The sequence below is a fragment of the Mauremys reevesii genome, linkage group 19 (genome assembly GCF_016161935.1).
Source record: "Mauremys reevesii isolate NIE-2019 linkage group 19, ASM1616193v1, whole genome shotgun sequence".
Lineage (NCBI taxonomy): Eukaryota > Metazoa > Chordata > Testudines > Geoemydidae > Mauremys > Mauremys reevesii.
In genome coordinates, this window is record NC_052641.1 from 13,659,899 (window position 1) to 13,685,992 (window position 26,094).

Here is a 26,094-nt window from a genome sequence, read left to right on the forward strand (position 1 = left end):
ACAAATGGGGGGATAACTGCCAAGGTAGCCTGGGAGGGGTGGGGGAGTAGGGAAGCTCCGGGTGGGGTGGCAGAGGAGGGAAGGACAAGGCCACACTGCACTTCAAAACTTATTGAATGCCAGCTTTCTGTTTCTTGGGCAGTCTTCTGGGGTGGAGTGGTTGGGTGGCTGGAGGCCCCCTCACTGCATTCTTGGGCATCTGGGTGAGGAGGCTATGGAACTTGGGGAAGAGGTCAGTTGGTTACCCAGGGGTGGCGGTCTGTGTTCCTGTTGCCTTTTCTGCACCTCAACAATATGCTGGAGAAGATCAGTTTGATCCTCCAGTAGCCTAAGCATTGCTTCCTGCTTTCTCTCATCACGCTGACACCACCGATCATCTTGATCCTGCCATCTCTCCCCTTGCTTCCGCCACCTGTCCTCACATTCATTTTGTGCTTTCCTGCACTCTGACAGTGTCTGTCTCCAGGCATTCTGCTTGGCTCTTTCAGTGCGGAAGGACTGCATGAGCTCAGAGAACATTTCATTGCGAGTGCATTTCTTTTTGCCTTCTAATCTTCGCTAGCTTCTGGGACGGAGATGATACGGGGAGCGTTGAAACATTTGCAGCTGTGGGGGAGAAAAAAGGAGGGTAGTATTTAAAGAGACACATTTTAGAGAACAAGGGGTAGACTCTTTCACGGTGAACTGAGCTGTTAACATTACCTAGCACATGTGCTTTCTTTACAAGGTCGCATTTTGTCTCTCATATTGAGGACCTGCTGGTTTGGTGTGAGATCATACATGAAGGGCCGTCGGGTAACAGAATTTGGCTTGCAGGCAGACATGGTAAGCCACAGTCTTTTGGCTTCTTTAACCTTCATAACATGGGGATGGTTTCAAACAGCAGTGCCCTCATTTCCCATACCAAGCACCTGTTCGGTTGGCCATTTAAAAGGAGGGGCTGCGGTTTTCAGGTTGTGTAGCACAAACCCAACTAAAACCCCCGACCCACACCCAATTATCTGGGATGATTGCTTCACCCCTCCCCCCTACCGCGTGGCTAACAGCGGGGATGATTTCTGTTCAGCCACGGGCAAACAGGAACAGCCACCTCTGAATGTCCCCTTAATAAAATTCCCTTATTTCAAGTAGGTGACCCTGGGAGTACATCCAGGAGAGCTTCACTGAGATGTCCCTGGAGGATTTCCACTACCCCAAATTTGACCCAGCAGGATCAATTTCAGCGCTAATCCCCTCATCGGGGAGGAGTACAGAAATTGAATTTGAGCTCTTGAAGTTGATAAAAACGGCTTTGTTGTGTGGACGGGTGCAGGGTTAAATCGATCTAACGCTGCTAAATTTGACCTAAACTTGTAGTGTAGACCAGGGCTAAGTACTGCATCTGCCTCTGCTGTATCACATTATCATTCAGCAGTTAAGCTGAGATCCTATTTGTTCTCTAGTTGGAATTTGTTTTACTTTTCATACACTGCTATCACAGTTACACCTCTACCCTGATATAACACTGTCCTCGGGAACCAAAAAATCGTACTGTTATAGGTGAAACTGCGTTATATCAAACTTGCTTTGATCCACTGGAGCACGCAAACCCTCCCTCCCCCCCCGAGCGCTGCTTCACCATGTTATATTGGGTCGTGTTGTATAGGGGTAGAGGTGTAGTTCAGTTTTCTATTCCAAGTTCATTAGGTCCAGGCTCTCTCTTTAGATTTCAGCGGGTAGGCATCCCTTTCTTTTTTGCTTCTCTGTGTACTCCTTGGTAAGGAGCCTAATGCTCCATCCATTTTATGCATGGAACTCCCATGGTCTCAGTGCAGTTCAAAGCACAAAGCTGCTGCAGGAATGGGACAAGAGATAATACAGTAACATGAAACATGACAATTCCTCTGCTCTACGTGTCTTAATATCCTGATAGAAATATACCAGATGCTCCAGAGAAAAGTAAACTTGGTCATTATGCAACACAGGGGCGAGGAAGGTACTTTAAAAATGCGCAGCAGAGTTTTGAAGCAATGTAAACATTCAGCATGGCATTAACCTTCTTCCTCCAGTTGGTATTATCTCCATTTTACAGATAATTTAATTGCCCAGTGCCTCAGTTTTTTTATTAGTCCAAAGTCACTTGTGACAGTTGTGCCAGAACCAGAGCTAGAACTCAGAAGTCCTCACTCCTAATGTACATCTTTCACCATACTCTGAAAGATTCTGGTATCTTTTGATCTGAGTGTGTGGGTTTAGAGGCTGGTTGTTGCTACATACTCGTCACCTTTTTTTTTTTTTAATGAATGCCAGTGGAGAGATCTGTGCTCTCGAGGCCTCAGTGCCCGGGACCATGGCAAACTTTGAGTCAACCTGCCACAGAAGGACCTTTATTCCTAATTTACCAAAATTGAAATTATACAGTGCAAGCCCAGGAGGTGGAGGCTAAATACTAGATACCAAATGGGTCATCTGCCTCAGGGATCTTTTTTCCAGGAGCCGCAGAGGCATCACGCCCTGAGGGAGTTCTCCCTTAAGCAGAGCGACTTTTCTCTTGATGAGTAAGGTAAGAGAGAGGGGATGCAGAGTCTAACCTGTCATAAAACTGACAGAACACACCTCAGGCGCTTTGGGGACAAGTCTGCTCTGGGTCATGTCCCGGCTCTTCGGAGTTAGCCCAAGGGCTGGTTTTTGCAACTGGCTCCCCACAAGCAGAGCTCGGTGCGGGGAGGGGAGCAGCAGATGTCCGGAAGCGGAAGGAGCGTGAGGGGTCAAAGGTCATTGTGTCCCCGTCACGCGCGGCGGGGGCTGGGCGGCGGCGAGCCCTAGGCGGGGTCGAGATGCCGTCGGAGCGGTATCGCTGGGAGACCCTGGAGGCGCTGAAGGGCTCCAGCAAGGGGCAGCTGAGCTACTCGCGGGACTGGCTGCTGCGGGGTGAGGTGAGTGCGGAGCGGGGGAGCGCTGCGGGGACCCCCCCTCACGCGCGCGCGCGCGCGCGCACACACACCGGGGGGGGGGGCTGCTCCCGGCCAGCCCTGCTCGGGGACACACACACCCCCACACACACACCGGGGGGGGGCTGCACCCGCTCCCGGCCAGCCCTGCTCGGGGACACACACACCCCCCCACACACCCCGGGGGGGGGCTGCACCCGCTCCCGGCCAGCCCTGCTCGGGGACACCCCCCCACACACACACACGGGGGGGCGGGGCTGCACCCGCTCCCGGCCAGCCCTGCTCTGGGACACCCCCCCCACACACACACGGGCGGGGGGCTGCACCCGCTCCCGGCCAGCCCTGCTCGGGGACCCCCCCACACACACGGGGGGGCGGAGCTGCACCCGCTCCCGGCACGCCCTGCTCGGGGACACCCCCCCACACACACACACACACCGGGGGGGGGGGCTGCACCCGCTCCCGGCCAGCCCTGCTCGGGGACACCCCCCCCACACACACGGGGGGGGGGCCTGCACCCGCGCCCGGCCAGCCCTGCTCGGGGACACCCCGCCCCCCCCCACACACGGGCGGGGCTGCACCCGCTCCCGGGCAGCCCTGCTCTGGGACACCCCCCCCCACACACACACACGGGGGGGGGGGCTGCACCCGCTCCCGGCCAGTCCTGCTCGGGGACCCCCACACACAAATACACAGGAGGACTACACCTGCTCCCAGCCAGCCCTGCTCGGGGACCCCCCCCACACACTGGGAGGGGGGCTGCACCCGCTCCCAGCCAGCCCTGTTCGGGGACCCCCCCACACACACACCGGGGCTGCACCTGCTCCTGGACAGCCCTGTTTGGAGACACCCCCTCTCACACACCCGACCTAGCTACTGCCTTTCAGAGTGGTGTATTAACTACAGTAATAGGATAATGTCTTCTGTCACTGTAGTCTCTCTACACTATAGCGGTGCAGCTGCAGCATTTCTAGTGTAGACATACACTTAGTTGGCTTCTTGTAGGCATAATATCGAAGAAGTGGATCTTAGGGAGCGATTTAAGTGAGGAGAGGGTAAGTGGCTGTGTGGGTCAGCTCAAGAAGGGCATTCCATGCATAGGGGGCAGCAAGGAAATAAGCATGGGGAAGTTTGTAGGAGAAGAGGACAAATGGGGTATTGAGGCTGGCACAATAATATGATGTAACATTGGTATCTGCACAATGAAGCCTTGTGACTGAGACCTGCTCAGAGCTTTTTCAAGATCTGCTTTTTTTCCTTAAACTGTTGTGTTTTGTGGATTACTTTGGCCTGTTCTACACTAGGGGCAGGGTTCGATCTAAGGTATGCAACTTCAGCTACGCGAATAGCGTAGCTGAAGTCGAAGTACCTTAGTTCGAATTACTTACCCGTCCTCACGGCGCGGGATCGACGTCCGCGGCTCCCCCGTCGACTCCGCCACCGCCGTTCACGGTGGTGGAGTTCCGGAGTCGACGGGAGCGCGTTCGGAGTTCGATATATCGCGTCTAGATGAGACGCGATATATCGAACTCCGAGAAATCGATTGCTACTCGCCGATATGGCGGGTAGTGAAGACGTACCCTTTGATATTTTCCATGCTCATAGAAGAAAATCTTTCTCTCTCCAGGATATTTTGGAAGGATGCAGGTCCCCTCCCAAGTTGTCGTCCTACTCTGGCTGGGTGCTGGATCGAGTGATCTCCCAGTCTCTACAGGAAACACCTCTCTCCCGAAGTTCAACGCCCAATGAATCCATTCCCCCTACAGATGACCAGCCGCCCTCCCTTGCAAAGACCACTTCTCCTGCCAGCCAGTTGCGCTCCTCACCACTTTCATCTGCAGCACCCAGTGAAACAAAGGTAGCTAGTTAACTAATAACCCATATATAAGCAGCTAGGGGAAGAGTATCGAGGTCTGTAGCCTTAATCTGCCTGATCAAGGATGATCCAATAGTCTACTAGAGCTAATGTGTTAGTTTGTTCTGGCAGTGAATGTATTCAGCTTCTTGGATAGGTTGACTGGGAAATAGTGAGTTGGAATGGTGGGTGACATCTTTCTTCAATAATGTCTCCTACTGGGTCAGATGCAAACTCCATTTGGCAGTGTAAAAACATTAGCTAGACTATAAGAGCTCTCCAGGCTGTCACTGTGAGACGTAGTAATATGGAGGAAGGGTGACTATGGGGTAAATCTAGGCTTTTCATGAAAATTAATTGGTACTACTTGTGCTTTCTCCTGCTTGCTCTCCAAAGTCCTTCGAAGTTGCTTACAGCTGTTAGGCCCCTGTTACAAGGTAGAGTGGAGAGGAAATAGGACAATTCTCAGCTAAGTTTTGAAGATAGTATGTAGAATGGGGTGGCAAAAAGAGAATGTTCTATAAGAAAAGCCAATATGCACAAAGTTGTTAATTTCTTAACAGTTAAATTGAGTTAGGAGATTTTTGCAGCTGCTTGTAGAATTATGAAAGAACTTGCTAAGGAAGCCATCTTGAGCAATGCCACGTGGATCTGAGCACCTGGTGAAGCTCTACTATGATTTAAAAACTGCTTAGTGTTAGAAAGCAACGTGAGTGTAAGTGATGATTTCTCTAGGTACAAGAAGGCTATAAGTGGGGTTTCCCAGGGCCTGTGTAATAGCTAAATATTTATAACTCAAGAAAAGGTGATAGATTTGCAAACCTTTAACCAACATAGCAACATGATCTACATCTTTTTAGAGCATTTCAGACTTGATATTCAGGCATCTAAAATATCAGCTGCCACTTAAAACAGATATCTGCAAAGTAATTCACATCCGGGGAATGAAGTTGAGTTTGGCATGCATTTTGCGAGATGCTAGCTAATTTAGAGACTAAGCCCTGGTCTACACTAAGGTCGGGGGTCGAACTAGGGTACGCGAATTCAGCTACGTGAATAACGTAGCTGAATTCGAACTACCCTAGTTCGACTTACTTACCCGTCCAGACACCGCGGAAGCGAACTCCGCGGCTCCAAGGTCGACTCCGGCAACTCCTCCTGCCGCGGTGGAGTACCGGAGTTCGAACTAGCGCTTCCGGGGTTCGAACTATCGCGTCTAGATCAGACGCAATAGTTCGAACTCCGAGCAGTCGAACTCGCCGCGTCGATCCAGCAGGTAAGTGTAAACGTGGCCTTAGGGATTGGGGGGAAGACGTAGGGAAGATCTTATTATGGACAGTTCACTGTTGTTTTGTACTTAATGGATAGCAGCCATTGATTGCTAAAAGCGTGATAGTTGGCATTTTAATACCAATATGTCTTTGTATAAGTCACTAACATGCTTTTGCCTTGAATATTGCATTCAGTTTTGGTCTCCTTGCCTCAAAAATAATGCCGAATTTCTCAAGACCTGCAATGAAGAGGGCAAGAGGTTTTGGAGAGATTGTGTAAGGCAAGATTACATTTGTGCTATTTAGTTTCCTTGATGAAAGTTATAGAATAATGAATAGTTTGAAGATCCATCAGTCACTTTCCTTTATCTAAAGCTAAAATACAAGAGACCCAGGAAACTTAATGACCTGGATACAATTCCCTGTTCCACCACAGACTTCCTATGTAACCTTGAGCAAGTCACTTAGTCTCTGTGCCTCAGTTCCCCATCTGCAAAATGGAGATAATATTTCCCTACCTCACAGGGTGTTGTGAGAATAAATACATTAAAGGTAGTCAGGCACTCAAATACTGTGGAGATGGGAGCTGTATAAGAACCTTAGATGGATAGGCAGTAGTCTGCTTTGACTCCTTTATCTCTTCTGGTGCGTGCTATTTTCTAAAGAAAGATTGTCAGTTTACCTAGTTTCCTGCATAACTTACTGATCTAATCTATCACTGACTTGGGTTGTTCTGCTGTCCATACAGGGCAATGAAGATCTTAGTTTGCTGGAGACAGACCATGATGTCCATCTTATGGTTCTACCATCTAAAGTTACAGAAGTGGAAGGCTGCATATGGATGTACGAGGAGGTCCATAGGTTGAAAGGAAAGGTAACAAGGCATGTTGAATCACTGGGGTACTATGTAGTCAAATGTGACAATGTTCCACCAAAACTAGTGGGACAAGCAGATAACCCGTAAATTAGAATACATTTATGGTTATCTTGGCCTAGTTTGTGCTGCTTCACTTGCATTATCTTGTATGCAGATTCCAGTGATTACTGTAGCGCAGTTCCTATCTCTGTCAAAGTCTCTGGTGGGGCTGTTTATGTAAAATCTGGCCCTCCAGAGCCTACTCCCTTCATTAGAAGTCAGCAGGGCTGTGTTCAAAATGCATAGTGTATGTGAATGGCTCTTCCTCTCTCCTTGCAATCTGCAGGAGGGGCTCAGGCAGCGGCAGGAGCAGCAAGAGCAGGTGGTGAGAGCGGTTTCTGATATGGCGAGTGAGCAGCTGAAACGCTTTGATGAGCTGAAGGAATTAAAACAGCACCAGGAATACCAGGACCTGCAGGAAGTGATGGAGAAGAGGTAAGGGTGGTTCTATCATGTGACCTCTTAGAAATGCAACAACTAACTTGTGTTGTTGGAGACTGATTAAATTGAGAGTTTTGATTCTTGAATCTGTAACCCTATTAAAATAGTGCTACTTTCTGTTGAGGTTTGTGAATGAATTGGTACCCAATAGATGTTTTTGTATGTCTTGTTGAATATCATACATCAAGAGGCTATCCTTTGTGATCGTACGCTCAAACAAATGTGCACATGGCTTTTACAAGTAAAGAAAACTTGATGTAACATTATGGTTTAGAATTTAAGTGCATGGAAGTCACTTGCTGCCTTTACATATGGGTATTAAAGTATAAAGTTGACTCACTGTCTATTGATACAAGTATTCTCTACTGGAGCCTGAGCTGGTAGCACTAACTATTATTAAGGCTGCCCAACACTTACCATTCTAAGATGCTATTTTCAATTGCTTTAACTTTGCGAAGCTTTAGCTGTTCAGCATGAAGTTTTCCATACCAGGGGTCTGCCTTGTGCTTAAGATTTCAATCCACCCTGAACGGAACCCAAGATTCCTGAATCTCACTGTTTCTCTGCCATCAGCAAATATCTGTGAAATGTGCTGGCAAAATGTCTCATCCCCCTCCAGTGCTGGTTCAATTTGTTTTTTCAGTTTGCTGTTTTTTAAAACCTAGGAAATCTCTCTCACTCACACACACGATTAAGGTTGCAATGTAAAGCACTCAAAAGTTAGAAAATGCCTTAATTTGGACCCCTTATGGATATGCGTTATGATAGTCTTTAATTTCAGTTTCACATACTATTTTTTTCCATAGGACACTAAGCAAAGTAAATATGAACTTTGAGGTGTTAAGAGACATCTGTGTAACAGTACACAGTAGTTCAGGACAGAAAGTGAAGATGATTGTATCTAATTGATACTTCAAGAATGGAGAATGTAATTCACCTTTTGGAATGTTGTCAGGACTCTGGGGTTGACACTTCCGTGACTTATGCTTGGAAAATCTCATATGCAGCATCTTTGCATTTACTGGCCTACTGATATTTATCTTTCAAGGTGGTTTTCAGGTGGTTCCAGCTTTCAGTAAGTGGATGAAGAGAGTGCATCTGATGGAGTTCTCCTTTAAACCAATTTTAAAATAGCTTCTCTGGTGTCTCCATAGACTGTACTTCATCTGGAGCATGTCTTGGGGAAGAAGGTGGGGAATCCTTCAAAGTCCTTTGAAGAACAGAACGGTCCTTCATTTTCTTCTGCTTGTATTTCAGCTCCAGGGAGGCCCAGGGTCAGCAGGAGAAGTTGAAAGAGGAACATCGACACAGAGCAAAGGTCTGAGCTTAGGAAGGGTAGTGCTATTACAAGGAAGGGTGGTTGGCCTGTGTTTGGAAGCTAGGACTTGCACAGATTTAACTGGTTCTCAGAACTGGACACCGCACTCCAGCTGACACCTCACCAGTGCAGAGTACAGCAGGACAATTACCTCTTGTGTCTTACATATGAGGCTTCTGTTAATACACCCCAGAATTATATTAGCCTTTTTCACAACTGCATCACATTGTTAACTCATATTCAATTTGTGATCCACTGTAACTTCCAGATCCTTTTCTGCAGTACCACTGCCTAGCTAATTATTACCCATTTTGTAGTTGTGCATTTGATTTTTTTCCTTCCTAAGTGAAATACTATGCACTTGTCCTTACTCAGTTTCATATTCTTGATTTCATACCAGTGCTCCAAAACAGCCTCAGAGCTGGTGGGGAATTTTTCAATAAAACATTTTTTGTTGGAAATGCTGACTTGTCAGAACTGAAACTTTTTTTCAGGAAAGCTCAGTGAAACTTTCATTGGGAAGACTTCTGAGGTGCAGATAGGAGAGAGGCATAGGGAAAGTCTGTCTGACTGATTTGTTAGCCCAGTGGTTAGGGATTCACAGATTCCAGTCCCTGTCTCCCCCACATTGCAGATGAGTGGTCTAACCACTAGGTTACTGAATCAGTTTCAGTATCTCTTTCTGACCAATGAATATTTTATACAAAGTGGAACAGCTCCAACAGGAGAGGCTGAGAGAGACCCACTCCACAATAGCAAAGAGCCTGGTGGTTAGGGAACTCACCTGGGATGAGGGAGACCTAACCACCGAGCTATTGGCTATTCTGCGGTGGGACGCTCCAATTTTCTACAAAAAAAATCTGAAAGGTCTGTTTCATCCTGACATGCAAGGGAAAAACTTTTTAAATCTCCCCCCCCCCCCCCGCCCTTCAGGACAGGAAAACTATTTCCTACCCAGCTGCAGTACTGATAACTTTACCTGCAGTTTGATTTGTGAAACTCAAGGCTGATGATCAGGAACTTGACTAGGCTTTTGCTTTTTGTGCGTGCCTCTGGTCCCTTTGTTGCCAAACAGTCTGAGATACCAGCTGGAACTGTCGTGTCCCAACCTGTATTGCCCGGCAGCAGTCAATGTATATTATGGGCGGGCAGGATTTGTCCTTCCTTTGGATGTTGCTAAAACCTTTCTTTCTAGATAGGGAGTATATATGGACTGAATTCTTCAAACTCTCCCTGAGACTGTTGCTGCCTCCAGAAACGTTGAGTCCTATGGTAACTGCACCAGTATGCTGTAATTTGGCTCATGCCGTTAAAGGTTCTGTAGAATTTTTGCAGTGGGGATTGAAACCAGAGCCAGCAAGAGGAGTGGGGTGACTGAAATGTAGTTTTTAACCAGATTTTCCTGAGCATCTTTGCTTGTGGGTAGCATGCAGGAACTGTGCATGTCGTGTTGTGAGAAAAGCTTTATCTATGTAGCTTAGCTTTACACTGTCACTCCTTCCTCTCTCCAGATTTTAAACCTGAAACTTCGTGAAGCAGAACAGCAGCGGCAGCGGCAGGAGGAGTTGGAGCGTCTGCGCAAGGAAGAAGGCCAGGAAAGGTTGCGGCGCCTCTATTCCATCCAGGAAGAGGTGCTGCAGCTTAACCAACAGATTGACCCCAACTACAGACATAAAGACTTGCCAAGGATAGATCTCTCAGGGTTCAGTAACCGTGGCAACCAGATCTGCGGGCTCGTGTCAGGGCTCATTCGCACCACTAGTGAGGTAATGAGGTTCTAGGTTTCCTTTTAAGTTAGTCTCCTTTCATGGTATGAGAAGCTAAGTCAGCTAGTCAAGAGGCGCTTTGAGATGTTATGTTGCCAAAGAAGAGCTTGTAGATGCAGTTCTTGGAAGAAAGAGAATCTTTTTTTCAATTCGCTTTAGATGCTCCCTTGAAAAAGGCTTATTTAAATTTATGGGGATTTTTACTGGAGAAGTGATACTTGATGTTAAATATACTGTAAAATGTTAACGCTAGATATCTCTTTTCTGAGACCATGCTAGAACCGGAATGGATGGTCAAACGATTGTTTGAGATTAAATGATGCACAGTGTTTAGTATGTTCCAGCATTCACAAGCTTTCCTATAGCATCTAGGTTTTCTCATAAAACTACTCTTCTCTATATGAAAGATGGGAGACAGAGTAAACCGATGACACACTTCTAAAATTTGGCATGGGCTGGGCTAGTTCTCAATTCCAGTCTATCATAAATGTCTTGTAACTTAAGCTTTAGCTGGCATTTGAAATAGCCCTCTTCCCAGTGGGGTTAAAGGGAAATGGATATTCAGGCAATATGGACTTGCTTCTCTAGCATGATCCCTTTTTGTTGTGTTACCCAACCCTGTTAATAGAACTAATGTATTGAGAGTCTTGTCTGGTCCCGTCACTAGATTCTGTGTCTGTGTTGGGTTTGCAAAGGTGGTTATTTTTCCTTCGTTATAATAAGTAAGATGGTGTTAAACTAATGCCACTTATTTTGCTGCTTTGCAGTGGATCCCTTTCTGTTTCTAGAGCTTGACTGTAGAAGTGTAAGTAGAAGTCTTCAGTAATTGGTGTACACAGTATAGGAGGCAGAAATTCTGCCTTGTCTGTTGTGTACCAGGAAGTGACTAAAGGCCACGAACTTGCTTCTCTTGACTGGTGTTGTGAATTAATCACTGGTTCTGGAGGAGGCAGTCTGGGCTTTCCAGTAGAATGGTGCTGCCATTGCACATTGGGGATAGTAGACAGCATATGTGTTAGGTTCACAGTTTCTACACAAAGTATCTAGGTGCTATTCTGGGAGCAGCCTGCCCTCAGTTGGTCTTTTGGTAGGGGGAACTTTAATTTGCCTTTTCCTTGTTTCCTGGTAGAGAGGTTTCCCTACTCAGGTAGATGTAGCCAACACTGAGCGAGCACTGCAGGAAATGCGAGGGTTAATATCTAGCATGCAACAAGAAATTGCCACAGCTTTGGAAGAGAAAAGGAAGCGGGATGAAGAAGAGGAGAGAGAGAGGCAGAAGGAGTTACAGAAACAAGAGCAGCTGAAGGCCCAGACTCCAGTCCCTGCACAACATCCGCGTGGAAAAGAGCAGAAGGAAGGTAGGTCCAGCACCAGTGAGACCTACCTTACTTTACTGAACTCCACTGGGCTGCCAGGCTAAACACTGGTTCAGATACGCACAGGCTGGGGGAGCATCACCATGGATAGGCTTCAGCTCAAGTAGAGCTGTTGTGGGTACAGGATTGCTGGCAGAAAGCTTCATTGACACTGAAATTGATGTTTCATAAACTGGTTATGTTAACTGAAGCAAAAACAGTCATTTTTGGACAATACACATCATGCTGGGACAGGAGGGACACAGACTGTTGATAGAGTAGGGGAGAACCTTGTGGGACAATGTGTGCTGGGTTACATGCATGGATTATTACAGGGAGCCATTTCTAATGCCTCACTCCTGCTACCACATGCATCCAGAAAGGCCTCTAGAATTGCTTACTGTTTGGCTGTAATTGAAGTTCAAAAAATCCAGGCACAGGAGCTATCAGTCTTCAAAGGGTGGACTTTTGTACAATTTGCAAAGCCTTAGTCAGGTATAATTGATTTTCTAAATTTGTTGTGAAGAACAATAGCTGCTCAGAACTTCTGAGTCTTGACAATTTTTGTAGGGCATTAGAATTTCTGATGTCTTCGTTGTGGTAATAAGTTTATTTTCATGTGACTGCTTTTCTTGTCTAGTATTAGGACTTCAGGTTAAGGCAGAGGAGAGCACAATGCAGTGGTACCAGCAATTGCAGGATGCCTCTGACCAGTGTGTTGCTTCCTTTAGTGGATTGACTGACTGCAAAGACAATCAGGTATGGCTACTTTACGAATCCAAATGATCAATATTGTTAGGAAAACCCTCTCTCTCCCTCCCTCCGCTGTCTTTCTACCGGTCTACTGTCTAATACTTATCTTGAGTGGGATGTAAAACAGCCTTCAGAATGGTCCTGAAAACTTACCAGTTCACATGCAAAACCTACGCATCCACCTTTTAACAAGATTATGATGAAAGAATAAATGCTTTATTCACCTGTCAAAAATAATCCCTTTCTTTAAGAGAGCAAGTAAAAAATTTTGAAAGTCCGCCATAAAGCAGATTTTTGGCCTGTGTATATTGTGATCTGGCTTAAACCCAAAAAAGTAAATAACTTGGAGTTGGGGCTGCCAGGAAGTCCTTAAACAGTAAATAGCTAATGCCACAAAAGACTTTGAAAAACATTTCTTTAAACAACCCTGTTCCTGCATCTCTTCTCTCATTCCTGGTGAGAAAATGGTTGGTCTTTTTTAAATTTGTACCTCTCACATCACATATGTAAGTTGTAAATTTCCACAGCAAGCAATATTCCCTAATGGATTATAACAACTTCAGGTGTGGGAGGAGTACTGACAAATTACTTTGATTCAATGAAGCTTTTAGGTTTCAATGAAGCTGAAACCTTGAGACAGTAAAATGTTAAGCAGCAGCTACTGTGCTTTCACAGGAATTTATTTTTATTAACACTTCTCAGTTACAGTACTTTTTTTAAATACTGCAGGAAAAGTTCTGGCTGCCTTAAGGCTTGAGCAGCTATCCAATTTCCAATTTAAAAATGCTGTAACGGAGCAAAACCTAGACACTGTAGACTTGATCCAGTCCTCCCAATGCATCACATACACTTGTTTTCTATCTTGGAAAATCAGATATTTCATGCTCAGGCTTTTCAAGATGCACAGCAATGACTGTGGCAGACTGATATGTGATCAAGTCTTAGTTACATATCTTCCTTTCGTCTTCAAGGAGGCTCCATAAGGCATTAAAACTTTTTTGTGTAGGAGACTGGCATGTTGCTGTCTCAAAAGGAGTTCTTCGTTTGTTAATCTGAAGCTGTTCAATGTACAGTTCATCCTCTGTTGTATGTTCCTGGGGTGGAGCTTGATCAGCATTTTTGGGCCCAATCCTGCAAGGACCTGAATGCCTCCTTTGTGTGTGAGGGCTCTTAACTCCTATTAAAATCAGTGGGAGTTAGTGCTGAATGCATTCTTGTAGGATTGGGCCACTCATGAGAAGCGTCTTCCCTGTGATGATCTGCCTCTTTGGGCTTGATCAGGTTCCTTGTCTGAAGTGATTTTTACAGATTTTTACAATCTTCTACAGGTGAAGCATATCAGAATGGATCTCCAGAAAGCAGCCAGCATCCCTGTGAGCCAGATTTCTTCCATAGCAGGTCAGGAAAATGCTGAGAACAATCCCAGCTGAGATGCTGTTAACCTCTAAATACCTGAGGGGAACTCTGAGCTTGCCCTGTATCTCTGCGTTGCTATTACATTGGAGAGCTAATGTGCATGGAGTCCCGATCTTTGCTATCTGAACTTTACCTTGCAGTTGGGAGGGTATTTTCCACAGTTGGGAGGGATCTTATTGATTTTTATCACAATTCAGTTCTAGTTTCCAGATTTAGAAATATTAACAGTGAAGCGGGGCCTGAGAACTTACCTGCTCCCTTCAGAATCTGGTGCTAGCTTTACTGAGGCTGATGTGGTTTGGTTGAGACTTGCTTGTTGGCAACTTCCTAATATTCTGTCTCTCCATGCACTATTGATGATATATTCACAGGCTCTCAGCTAAGAGAGATATTTGACAAAATCAATAATCTTCTCTCTGGAAAATCTGTTCAGTCTGGAGGGCGAACTGTGTCGGTGACTCAACATCCACAGGGTCTGGATTTTGTTTATTACAAACTGGCGGAGAAATTTGTGGTGAGGACACCTTGTCTTATTGGGGTGGTGAGGGTAGCCAAAGCTTCTGGAGCTTCTCTGGGATGCTGACCTGTCTCTTTAACTATAGAAAACAAAACTCTTAGGAACTTATCACCTGCCAGGCTATGCTCACACTGATTAGAAAAAAGGGGGATATATTTTTTGGCCCAGGGAAAAGAGGAGCCTTGCTTTCTTCTTTATGCACTTGCTCATATCTTATGGAAGGAGGCAAGGCCCCTTTGGCTCCTCAACTTACTCCTTATACACCCTTTCTTTTTAACAGAGGTGTGTGCAGTACGAGTGGAATGCAAAGTGATATTTAGCATATCATATAGCACAAACCTATGCACGTGCTCAAAATACACTATTGAAAACCTTTTCACTTGGCAAAATTTGAAACAATTCACTGGGGCACTGAAACACACATCCGCAATCTAGGGACTATGCCCTTACCAAGTTTCCAACACTTCCTATTGAGGAGCTATAGCTGTTTAAAAATAAAAGGGCAGCTTAATTTGTAGGGAGTGTTTTTTCTACTCTATTCTCAAATGGGTTTAACTGCATTTGCTGAAGATTTAAATAAATCAATAACCTTTGCTTTTGTGCTGATCACAGATGTGCAGAATTCTAGCTCAAAGGGTGAAACTTGGTTAAATTATAAGCATCTGAAAATGGTTCTTTAGAATGAAAATACTTGTGTAATCTTAACTACAGGCTTTTGTAAATACTGCCTCTAATCACTTACTCATTTTCTTTATCCTGAGAAGAAGGGTTTATGGGCCTCTGTCTCTCTCTGGCAAGGACATGTAGTTTGTGTTGTCTTCCCATATTGGGTAGCTGCATGTCCATGGAACACAGAGAAGCATTAGGAGCCTTCAGTAAAGGATATATGTAAACTTAAAAAATTAAATGAAAATGTTGTCTTTGTTGAGCATTAACTTGAAATGTTTTCAGAAACAAGGAGAGGAGGAAGTGGCTTCTCACCACGAGGCAGCTTTCCCAATTGCTGTGGTGGCTTCAGGAATCTGGGAATTACACCCCAGGGTCGGAGACCTCATTTTAGCTCACCTGCACAAAAAGTGCCCCTACTCTGTACCATTTTATCCTGCGTTCAAGGAGGGGACTCCCATAGAAGAGTATCAGAGGTAACTTCTCCATATAAACGGGCTTCTTTGGAGCTCTGTAAGGGCTGAGATTAGTGGCTGGTGGAAAAATTGAAGAAATACATGTTTTCTTACATTAACCCTCATTTGCCCCCACCCCCTTCCTCAAAGAATAATTTACTGATCTAGTTTTGAGGTGTCCAGTGCAGAATCCAAAGATAGATGAATAGAACCTTATTGCTTTATACTGATGTTTGCCATTGCTTGGAAATCTGAGATCAGGCGTGTCTAGAAGCAGTGTCACTGGTTTGTCTGCTGTTTAAGTGGATGTTATGGCCAATAAAATACCTCCACTACCCCAAAATAGTGTTTCAACCTGGGCTGTCAAACAATTAAAAAAAAAAAAAATCATGAGATTAAAAAAAAATCATGATTAATCACAGTCTTAATAGCACTGTTAATAGAATCCCATTTATTTAAATATTTTTGGATGTTTTCTACATTTTTAAACATTAATTTAAATTTCAACACAGAATACAAAGCATATAGTGATCACTTTATATTTTTTTATTACAAATATTTGCACTGTAAATTAGAAACAAAAGAAATAGTATTTTTTAGGGTTGTCAATTGCGGTTAACTCACGTGATTAACTCAAAAAATTAATCGTGATTAATCAATTTTAATCGTACTGTTAAACAATAGAATACCAATTGAAATTTATTAAATATTGTGGATAGTTTTTCTACATTTTCATATCTATTGTATTCTGTGTTGTAATTGAAATCAAAGGGTATATTATTTTTTATTATAAATATTTGCACTGTAAACATAAACAAAAGAAATAGTATTTTTCAGTTCACCTCATACAAGTACTGTAGTGCAATTTCTTTGTTGTGAAAGTGCAATTTATAAATGTAGATTTTTTTTTTGTTACATAACTGCACTCAAAAACAAAACAATGTATAACTTCAGAGCCTACAAGTCCACTCAGTCCTATTTCTTGTTCAGTCAATCGCTAAGACAAACAAATTTGTTTACATTTATGGGAGATAATGCTGCCTGCTTCTGACTTACAATGTCTCTGAAAGTGATAAGCATTTGCATCGTACTGTTGTAACCAGCCTTACAAGGTATTTATGTGCCAGATATGCTAAACATTCGTATACCCCTTCATGGTGTTCAAACTTTCAGTTGTCACTGCTGTATTTTATAGCACCTTACTGATGAGCGGACCTAAGGCCAGACTTTTAGCGTAGTTGCTTATCCAACTTTTTATTTATTTTTGCTGGTGAAGGAATATATGTTTTTCAATTAATCTGGTTTGATGTATTAATATTAGAATATCTTTCTTCTAATACACAGGATACTTGGTTATCAAGTTAAGGATTCCAAGGTAGAGCAGCAGGATAATTTCCTTAAACGGATGTCTGGAATGATCCGTCTTTATGCTGCTATCATTCAACTACGGTGGCCTTATGGAAACAAACAAGTGGTATGTAAATAGCGCTTTAAAAATGTTATTACAACACTAGCTCTTGGGATAGGAACAACGTTGACTAAACTGATTTAAAATGTGGTTTAAAACTGATCCAGAGAGAGTTTAAACCAGTCGTGAATAGAGAGAAACTATGTTTAAAGGGACTGTCAACCTGATTTTTTTTTTTTAAATTGACTAATTTAAAACAGTTCCAGCTTTTGATGAATTATCTTTTAAATAGTATGTCTTGAAATTGTTCTTAAAAATTCCTTTAAAAGTACAAAGTAATGGTTTGTCTGCATGTTTATAATGGTCTCCTGATCAGAAAATTATTCTGAAAATGCACAAAGTACTGTCCCAAAATGACTGTCCCTTGGAGAGCAAGTGGAACTGGAGAAAAATCTGGTAATGTTTTTGGTGGCAATATTTTGCAAGATTATCAATCATGCAGTGAGTAGCTTTCTTGTTCCTTTAGAGTCACCCTCATGGGCTGGGCCATGGATGGCGTTGGCTGGCTCAAATGTTGAACATGGAGCCTCTCTCTGATGTGACAGCTACACTTCTCTTTGATTTCTTAGAGGTAAGTGATGTGACCTGGCATGAGCCTCACTAGCTAAATAAATAAGTTAGATGAGCAACTAGGCTAAAAGTCTGGCCCTAGGTCATCTCATTGATAATGTGCTATAAGACACAGTGGTGACATTACTATATAAGATTAGTATGTTCAGATGCTGCTGTCTGAAGCCATGACCGTTTTTTATAAATGGCCCGAGTGTCACCCCTCCTCTACCCCTCCCCATGCTCTTAAAAGGAGGCTTATGTGTATTGTCAGAGACCCTTGCTAAATGCAGTCCTTAATTCCCTCAGTGATATGATTTCAGTTTTATCTGTTTAAAAAGCTGGACTCCCACAGTGCAGTGTTTGGCTTTTTATTACACTTGGTCCCTCAGCAGCTGAGGCAGTTCACATTAAGCTTATCAATATTTTTAATTCCTTATTTTTATTCTTCATATACGTGGCAAGCCCAAACTAATTAGTCCTGGCACTGGCTGGTACAATACAATGCAGAACGTTTTATGCCATATGGCCATCCTAACTAAATTGCTTCACAGAACAGGTGGGCTTTTACAGCAAAAAAGGGAGAGAGCTTGGTGTGCATTAATTGGGACACTGATCCTAGGATATGAAGCTACGTAAATAAGGCACCAAACTGGTAATGGGTGAAGACCAGGTTGAGGCCAGTAAAGAAGCATGGCTGGAGCATAGACAGCAAGAGAAGGAGTTCTGTAGATAAGGGCAGAAGTCTGTAGAGCCTTGAAAGCGGCGCAGAGACCTTCATGCAGAAGAAGGTGGAAGCTACCATAGAGATACAAGACAGTGACAGCAGGCAAAAAACGGTGGTCTTGATAGTTCCATTTTGAATGGGCTCCATGGGGAGAGCTGAAAAGCTGTTATAATAGTCAAAGTGGGACATGACCAGTGAATGGACTGGCAAAATGGGTAAGGAAGAGAATTATTTTGGGGAGATATTGTTGAACAGGAAGAAGATCTCAAAGGTGACACCATGGACTGTGCATGGGTGAATGATGAGGAAACAAGGTGGTGTTGATAATCATGATGGGGTGGGAAAGAGAATGTGCTGAGCTTCGTTAACTTGAAATATATGGCATTAAAATACAGGAATATGAACAAATATAATAGAGAACAAAATTCTGCAAATTGGGGTAAATGCTTGCAGAAATTGTGTCACTGGTGATGGGCACTTCATTCCCTGACACTGTAGAAATTGAGATGTTTCTTTTTGGGTTCTAATGGATTTGGAGACTTCTCTTGTTCTGTGGCAATCCAGATGAATTTCTGGAGTGTGATTCAAGATGCAGATCGCCAGCATTGTTCACACTATACTGCCTAAGTTCTTGAGGAGTTTGTATCATACAAATTTGTAAAGAGTCTTCTCTCAATTACAAGGCCCAGTTCTGAAATCTGATCTCTGTTACCCTTATGGTTTTGTGTACCAGGTGTGTGGCAATGCGCTCATGAAACACTACCAGGTCCAGTTCTGGAAGATGCTGCTACTTATCAGAGAAGACTATTTTCACAGGTATGACACACACACACATATACAAAGAAACTTCTGTTGGTTTTTTTCAGAATTAGGAGCATTTTCTCTTAGATCTACCGTATGTTCATTAGTGTTCCTGACAGTTCTTCCATCCTCCCCCACTCCAGATTTGTCATGAGCTCTCCCTCATGTAAATAACACAAGGCTGTTTTTCTGTTTGTGTTTTGGAGCTCAGTCTTGTTGATCTCTCTGCAGGATTGAAGCAATCACCATCTCTGGACAGATGGGCTCTTTAATGCGGCTTAAGCAGTTCTTGGAGGTAAAGCATTTTCTTTTAAATTCTTGAAAGTCTCTATTTTTTCCCCTTTTCTTAAAGAGATATTGTTCAGTCAGCAAATCCCTTGCTGCCTTCTGATTCCCAAAAGGTCCATGATTATGACTTTTTGATGCATTCTATGTTCTTATATGGCTTCTTCGTTACTGAGTCTGTTCAGTCTTCTTGATGGTTATGACTCCAAAACATCTCCCTTCTCAGCTGCCCCTCTGTCCCCCCCAAAAAAGTTGTAATGGATGTGATTCTCAGTGGAAATTCTTTCAGTTATAAATGGATTTCTGATACTGCAGTGACAGGAGACCTCTAGGTTCAAGATCTATGGCTCCACTAATTCATTGTATTTCATAGCAACTATCTTTCTTCAGACATGTGCATGTTCACATAGTGTCTTCTGTACAGACTAGATACCATATGAGCAAATAAGTTTAATAACTGGTAATCTCCTTCAGAGTAGACTTTTGAACTACTGTTCACACAGTGGCATTTAGACATCCTTTTGAAGAAATATTTTGCAAAGATGTGAAATATACTTTATTTTGGAAGTGTCTTGAAAATATTTATTAGTTTTAATAAATATGAAACTAGGAGACACAGGAGTTTGTGCTTTTCTTACTTAAAAACAAAGAAGCACTGAAGGACGAAAAGGCCATTGCAGAGAAACTAAATGAATTCTTTTCATCGGTCTTCACAGCTGAGGATGTGAGGGAGATTCCCAAACCGAGCCATTCTTTTTAGGTGACAGATCTGAGGAACTGTCTCAGATTGAGGTGTCATTAGAGGAGGTTTTGGAACAAATTGATAAACTAAACAGTAGTAAGTCACCAGGACCAGATAGTATTCACCCAAGAGTTCTGAAGAAACTCAAATGTGAAATTGCAGAACTACTAACGGTAGTCTGTAACCTATCATTTAAATCAGCTTCTGTACCAGATGACTGGAGGATAGCCAAAGTGATGCCAATTTTTAAAAAGGGCTCCAGAGGTGATCTTGTCAATTACAGGCTTGTAAGCCTGACTTCAGTACCAGGCAAACTATAATAAAGAACAATATTGTCAGACACATAGATGAACATAATTTGTTGAGGAAGAGTCAACATGGTTTTAGTAAAGGGAAATCATGCCTCACCAATCTACTAGAATTATTTGAGGAGGTCATGTGGACAAGGGGGATCCAGTGGATATAGTGTACTTAGATTTTCAGAGAGCCTTTGACAAGGTCCCTTACCAAAGGCTCTTAAGCAAAGTAAGCTGTCGTGGGATAAGAGGAAAGGTCCTTTCATGGATTGGTAACTGGTTAAAAGATAGGAAACAAAGTGTCAGAGTAAATGGTCAGTTTTCAGAATGGAGAGAGGTAAATAGTAGTATCTCCTAAGGGTCTGTACTGGGACCAGTCCTATTCAACATATTCATAAATGATCTGGAAAAAGGGGTAAACAGTGAGGTGGCAAAATTTGCAGATGATACAAAACTACTCAAGATAGTTAAGTCCCAGGCAGACTGAGAAGAGCTACAAAAGGATCTCTCAAAACTGGGTGACTGGGCAACAAAATGGCAGATGAAATTCAGTGTTGAGAAATGCAAAGTAATGCACATTGGAAAACTATCCCAACTATACATATAAAATAATGGGGTCTAAATTAGCTGTTACCACTCAAGAAAGATCTTGGAGTCATTGGGGGGGTTGGACTAGATGACCTCCTGAGGTCCCTTCCAACCCTGAGATTCTATGATTGTGGATAGTTCTCTGAAAACATCCACTCAATTTGCAGCGGCAGTCAAAAAAGCAAGCAGAATGTTGGGTATCATTAAGAAAGGGATAGATAATAAGGCAGAAAATATCATATTGCCTCTATATAAATCCATGGTATGCCCATATCTTGAATACTGCGTGCAGATGTGGTCGTCCCATCTCAAAAAAGATGTATTGGAATTGGAAAAGCTTCAGAAAAGGGCAACAAAAATTATTAGGGGTATGGAATGGCTTCTGTATGAGGAGAGATTAATAAGACTGGGACTTTTCATTTTGGAAAAGAGACGGCTAAGGGGGGATATGATTGAGGTCTATAAAATCATGACTGCTATGGAGAAAGTAAATAGGGGAATGTTATTTATTCCTCAGAACAAAAGAACTAGGGGTCATCAAATGAAATTAATAGGCAGCAGGTTTAAAACAAACAAAAGGAAGTATTTCTTCACACAACACACAGTCAACCTGTGGAACTCTTTTTTTGCCAGAGGATGTTGTGAAGGCCAAGACTATAACAGGGTTAAAAAAAGAACTAGATAAGTTCATGGAGGATAGATCCATCAATGGCTATTAGCCAGGATGGGTGGGGTGGTGTCCCTAGCCTCTGTTTGCCAGAAGCTGGGAATGGGCGACATGGGATGGATCACTTGGTGATTCTCTGTTCTGTTCATTCCTTCTGGGGCACTTGGAATTGGCCACTGTCTGAAGATAGGATACTAGCCTAGATGGACCTTTGGTTTGACCCAGTATGGCCATTCTTATGTTGCTATCAGCTCTAAAAGTTAATGTTTAGGAATGGATACAGCAAGAGTTTCTCAGACAAAAATGTTGTGAAAATAAATATTTCTTAAATTAGAGATGGATTCCTTGCTAGATTCTTGGGCGCTTCTATGTCTGTGGGTTCATTCAAAGATATTTTTCTTTTTTTCCTCTAACTTGAAATGTCATTTATTTAATTTAAATTAATATATAAAACAAGTAAATGAAATACTTTCAATAAGAAAAAACAGGAAATGTGAAATATGTTGAAGGCTTTTTACAGGTTGTTCAAAATGAGTCTGAGGTCATTAAAATGATTGGGTTATTTAGAGGTCTTGTGCATTCAGTATTCCTGATTTTTTTTTTGTTTGTTTTTTTTAAATCGTTAATTTTCACTGTTTAATGAGTAGAACATGGATCTAGGCCCTTATTGATTGTTTTCATTCAGTGGTCAGTTTGAGGCAGCCAAATTTGGTCAAAGACTTGTATCTGTTTTCTTGCTTTTATACCAGGCTTTTTCAGTGGGAGAGTTTCCTGTATGATTTGAGTCCTGTTGGGTGCAGATATTTCCATAATGTAGCCAATCTCTTTTGATTGTTTGGAATTGCTTGCATTGGTTCTAAAATGACTGGGATTTTTTGTTTTGTTTTTCCTAGAAATGTTTGCAGCGGAAGGAAATTCCTTTACCAAAGGGTTATCTGTCTTCTTCCTTCTGGAGGTCATAAGTCGGTTCCTTCCCATTTTCATCTTCACAGGAGTTCAAAGAATTTCCTGACCTGGCTTCTTATTACATTCAGGAACAAGAATACGTAGAAATGTAAATCTTACATTTGTATTTACATGGATGCTGTGGATATTTTCAACTGAAACATTTTTACCCATCTTTGATCCTATTTTATGTTGAACAGAATTTGGAGCTTCAGTAACTTTTCTCATGTAACTTATTTTGCAAATTATTTTAAGCCATCTGTTTGCATTTGATTAGCTTTACAGACTCTATTGTGCAGTGCATTATGGAATATGAGAGGCTCCTTCACATCTTGAACAAGTACAGTGAATAAGTGTCAAGTGCATAAACTTGTCTAAATGCTCCATTAGACTTCAGGGTTTACTTACAGTAAGCAATGGCTTTCAGGTGGGAATTTTGCTCTGAATTGATCAATCTGTCACAGTTTTACATGAAATTGCAAATAGAAATACCTCAGTACTTTAGTCATATTAAGATCTAAATGTAAGAAATCCTTCTGTAAAACTTTATTTTTGCATTTTATGTGATTAGGTATTTTAAAATTATTGTTTCATTGTTAACAGCATTGGAGCCCATAAGAAAATTCATTTTGTATCTGGCTGCCTAAAAATCCAAAGCAGCAAAAGAGGTGGTTATGTTAACAAGGCTGATTTGATGTCAGTCAAATGTCACTTTGTTCTTAAAGACAGCATTGATCTCTTCATCTTTTCCCAAGGAAGGCCTTAAAATCACCAGCTCTTTTGTTTTAACTTAGAAATTCTGATTTTTCCTAATGATGCAGCATTCCTTACTTACCTGGGTTAGACTTGATTTTACAGCTACATAGGCAATATGATGGCTGCTGAAGAACAGCTCACTGCTTTTTGTTTTTTGGATTTTTTTAAAGGCTTTGCATGTGTGTAATATCTTTACTGTGAGGTTCATGAAACTAGAAGGAACTGTGCATCTATGATCCACCATATGAAATCTAGCTTAGAATCAGTCTGACCAAAAACAAAAAAAATTGGTGTGCGTGTCTTCTTCAGTACTGATATTGTCCTATCACATGAAGAAATTAGAAGGTACAGTCCCCTTGGCTTGTCTAAAGATGAACTGAACTGTGGTATTGACCTATGTAGAAAAAAGCCTTTATGACTTGGGCAGATGTGGTTTGTATTAGTTTTACTGCAGTTTGTGTATAAAGTACTGTAATAGTTTTGTACTAAGATATTGTAATGGTGAATTATTCTAAGAATGGTTCATTCTAGAATCTTATTTGAAAAAAATGTTATGTTTAAGACTCTTTTTAACCTAAAGCTGATGCAGTTTACTTCTCTCTGTGTGTGCCTGTGATGGTGCCAAGTAAGTTTCTGGGAATCCCTAATGGGTGTCTGTACCAATATGTTATGGGAGGTCAGATTGGGAGGTGATTTTTGACAGTTAGTGGAGTGCACTCTGCCCAAGAGGCCAGATAGCAGTTACGTGAATCACATAGTATAGAATTTGTTTTTAATCCAGAATCTTCCTCCACCTTCCCTCACTGCCCTGCTCATTGGCTTCAACTTCAGCCTGGAGGGACCACATCTAGTATTGAGCGGGTAATTCAGTTTGCATATTTAGTCAATCTTTGACCTCTTTGCTGAGGTTTGACAGCCTTGGTAGTGAAAGCTGACAGCTAAAGTGAGTTGGATACCTAATCACTGGGAACTGGGCTGTACGCTCATTTTTTGTAGCCCACTTACCAGCCACCAGATGGTAGCCACTTGCTTGCTGTTGACCTGGCCTCTGTTTGAAGTAGTATCCTAGAATCAACTAGACCTCTCCTCTTCTTCTCCCTCTCCCTTTGTATATTTGATGAAGACCCTTTAATTCAGAAATAGTTCCAGTAAAGGCTGTTCTAGCAAAATTAATAGCATTTTACACTGTCATGTTTTATTGGCATTTTTTTGTCACTGAGACCTCCAAAAATGTTTATAGTCTTTAGTGAAGAGCAAGTTTTGAGAGAGAGGAAATTAAATGAAAATAAGTAAAAACTCAGACAAGAACATGATTGTATGTATTTGAGAAATGACCATTGAGGCAAAGTGTTTCACAAAACACTGCCGCAAACACTGTTTAAGCAATATTATAACAAGATTTTGAGTATCTATGATGAAGTCATCTACTGATAAAGCTTATGCTACAGTGTTTAATAATATGTATTTGTATAGCTTAAATTTTGTATCTTGAACTTTCCCAGGAAGTACATTTTAAAAACACTGTCCTTGATACAAGTAGACATTTTTTTTTTAAAGTCTGATTGCCTGGAGTTGGTAATACTGATAGCTGTTCTAGAATGCTATTAAAAGGATGCAGGGGGAGATTGTCAAAAGCACAAAGGACAGTTAGGTACTCAAGTCCTATTAGTGCCTTGTAAAGTTTATCTCACTGTGCCTATGTTTAGCGCAGCAACCATTCCTATAATGAACAAACCAAAATGTATTCAATTACATCTTGAATATCTAATGCTTACTATTGTGGCCATCTTGGATAATGTTTGTTTGATAATGCAAAATATTGAATATTTTGGTTAAATATTACAGATTTTGTGTAAGTTCTAGTATGGATCATGTTTTATGACAATATGCAAGGTAGGAAGCTTTGTATATTTTGGGGATATTGATGAAGGTGCATGTTTTTATAAATACTATAAGGATGTTGAGCTTTTCTGCCTTACGTATGAAATAGATTGCCATGACATTTTGAAACTATATTTAAATGTAGCAATAAATTTATTTTTTAAAATGCTTCCACTTAATGTATTTGCATAACCAAAATGTAATACATACCACCTTTCCAAGGGTAGTTCATAATTGTATCTAGTAGTGTCTAATGTTGTAAGTGAAGTCTCATTTTTTTGTTGCAACTGTTTTTTTCCATTTCTGTCAATTTGAGTGTTGGCTATCTTGCCTTACCCAGGGTATTTAAAGATCTTCTCAATGCAAAATGTATTTACATAATCCCAAATGCATTGAAAGGATTTATGTTTCAAGTATGTATGCGTGACATTCATTTCAAATACAGTGTAAATGGGAACATCTCAGACATGAAATATAGGACCTGATCCAATTTAAATTGCTATGACTCATGCACTTCCTTAGAGAGAATGGTTTCCTTGCAGTCCTATAGGTTCTGATGCAATATCTGTGGAAGATTATTTTTTCTAATTAATTGCTTTAACAACTTGCACAGGAGCTGAAAGAGAATGTATGTTTGTGTTTTTTAATAAAGAACAATTTATATATTAGCTGTTTCACTGGGATATATATAATAAAAAAAATACACACAATACAACATACTTTAGGGGAG

At 42.1% G+C, this 26,094-nt stretch overlaps 1 protein-coding gene and 1 long non-coding RNA gene across 3 annotated transcripts; one reads left to right on the plus strand and one right to left on the minus strand.

Moving 5' to 3' along the window:
* LOC120386851 lies at positions 1 to 2,730 on the minus strand. Its single transcript, XR_005589945.1, has 3 exons — positions 2,571 to 2,730; positions 1,619 to 1,831; positions 1 to 606 (listed from the first exon to the last, which is right to left on the minus strand). It is a non-coding gene; the product is annotated as an uncharacterized LOC120386851 (long non-coding RNA).
* Positions 2,719 to 26,038, plus strand: GLE1 (GLE1 RNA export mediator). Of its 2 annotated transcripts, XM_039506795.1 has the most exons (17): positions 2,719 to 2,915; positions 4,558 to 4,788; positions 6,252 to 6,332; positions 6,805 to 6,930; positions 7,259 to 7,407; positions 8,671 to 8,731; positions 10,243 to 10,497; positions 11,627 to 11,855; positions 12,493 to 12,611; positions 13,934 to 14,003; positions 14,393 to 14,535; positions 15,490 to 15,680; positions 17,004 to 17,133; positions 17,594 to 17,698; positions 19,137 to 19,219; positions 19,436 to 19,499; positions 22,676 to 26,038. In XM_039506795.1, exons 1-17 carry the CDS (start codon positions 2,817 to 2,819, stop codon positions 22,742 to 22,744), a joined length of 2,205 nt encoding a protein of 734 aa, XP_039362729.1. In that variant the 5' UTR covers positions 2,719 to 2,816; the 3' UTR covers positions 22,745 to 26,038. The 2 variants fall into 2 exon arrangements, with proteins under 2 accessions (XP_039362729.1, XP_039362730.1); XM_039506796.1 differs by lacking the exon at positions 6,252 to 6,332 and having other exon boundaries at positions 2,759 to 2,915.
* The last annotated feature ends 56 nt before the right edge of the window (positions 26,039 to 26,094 follow it).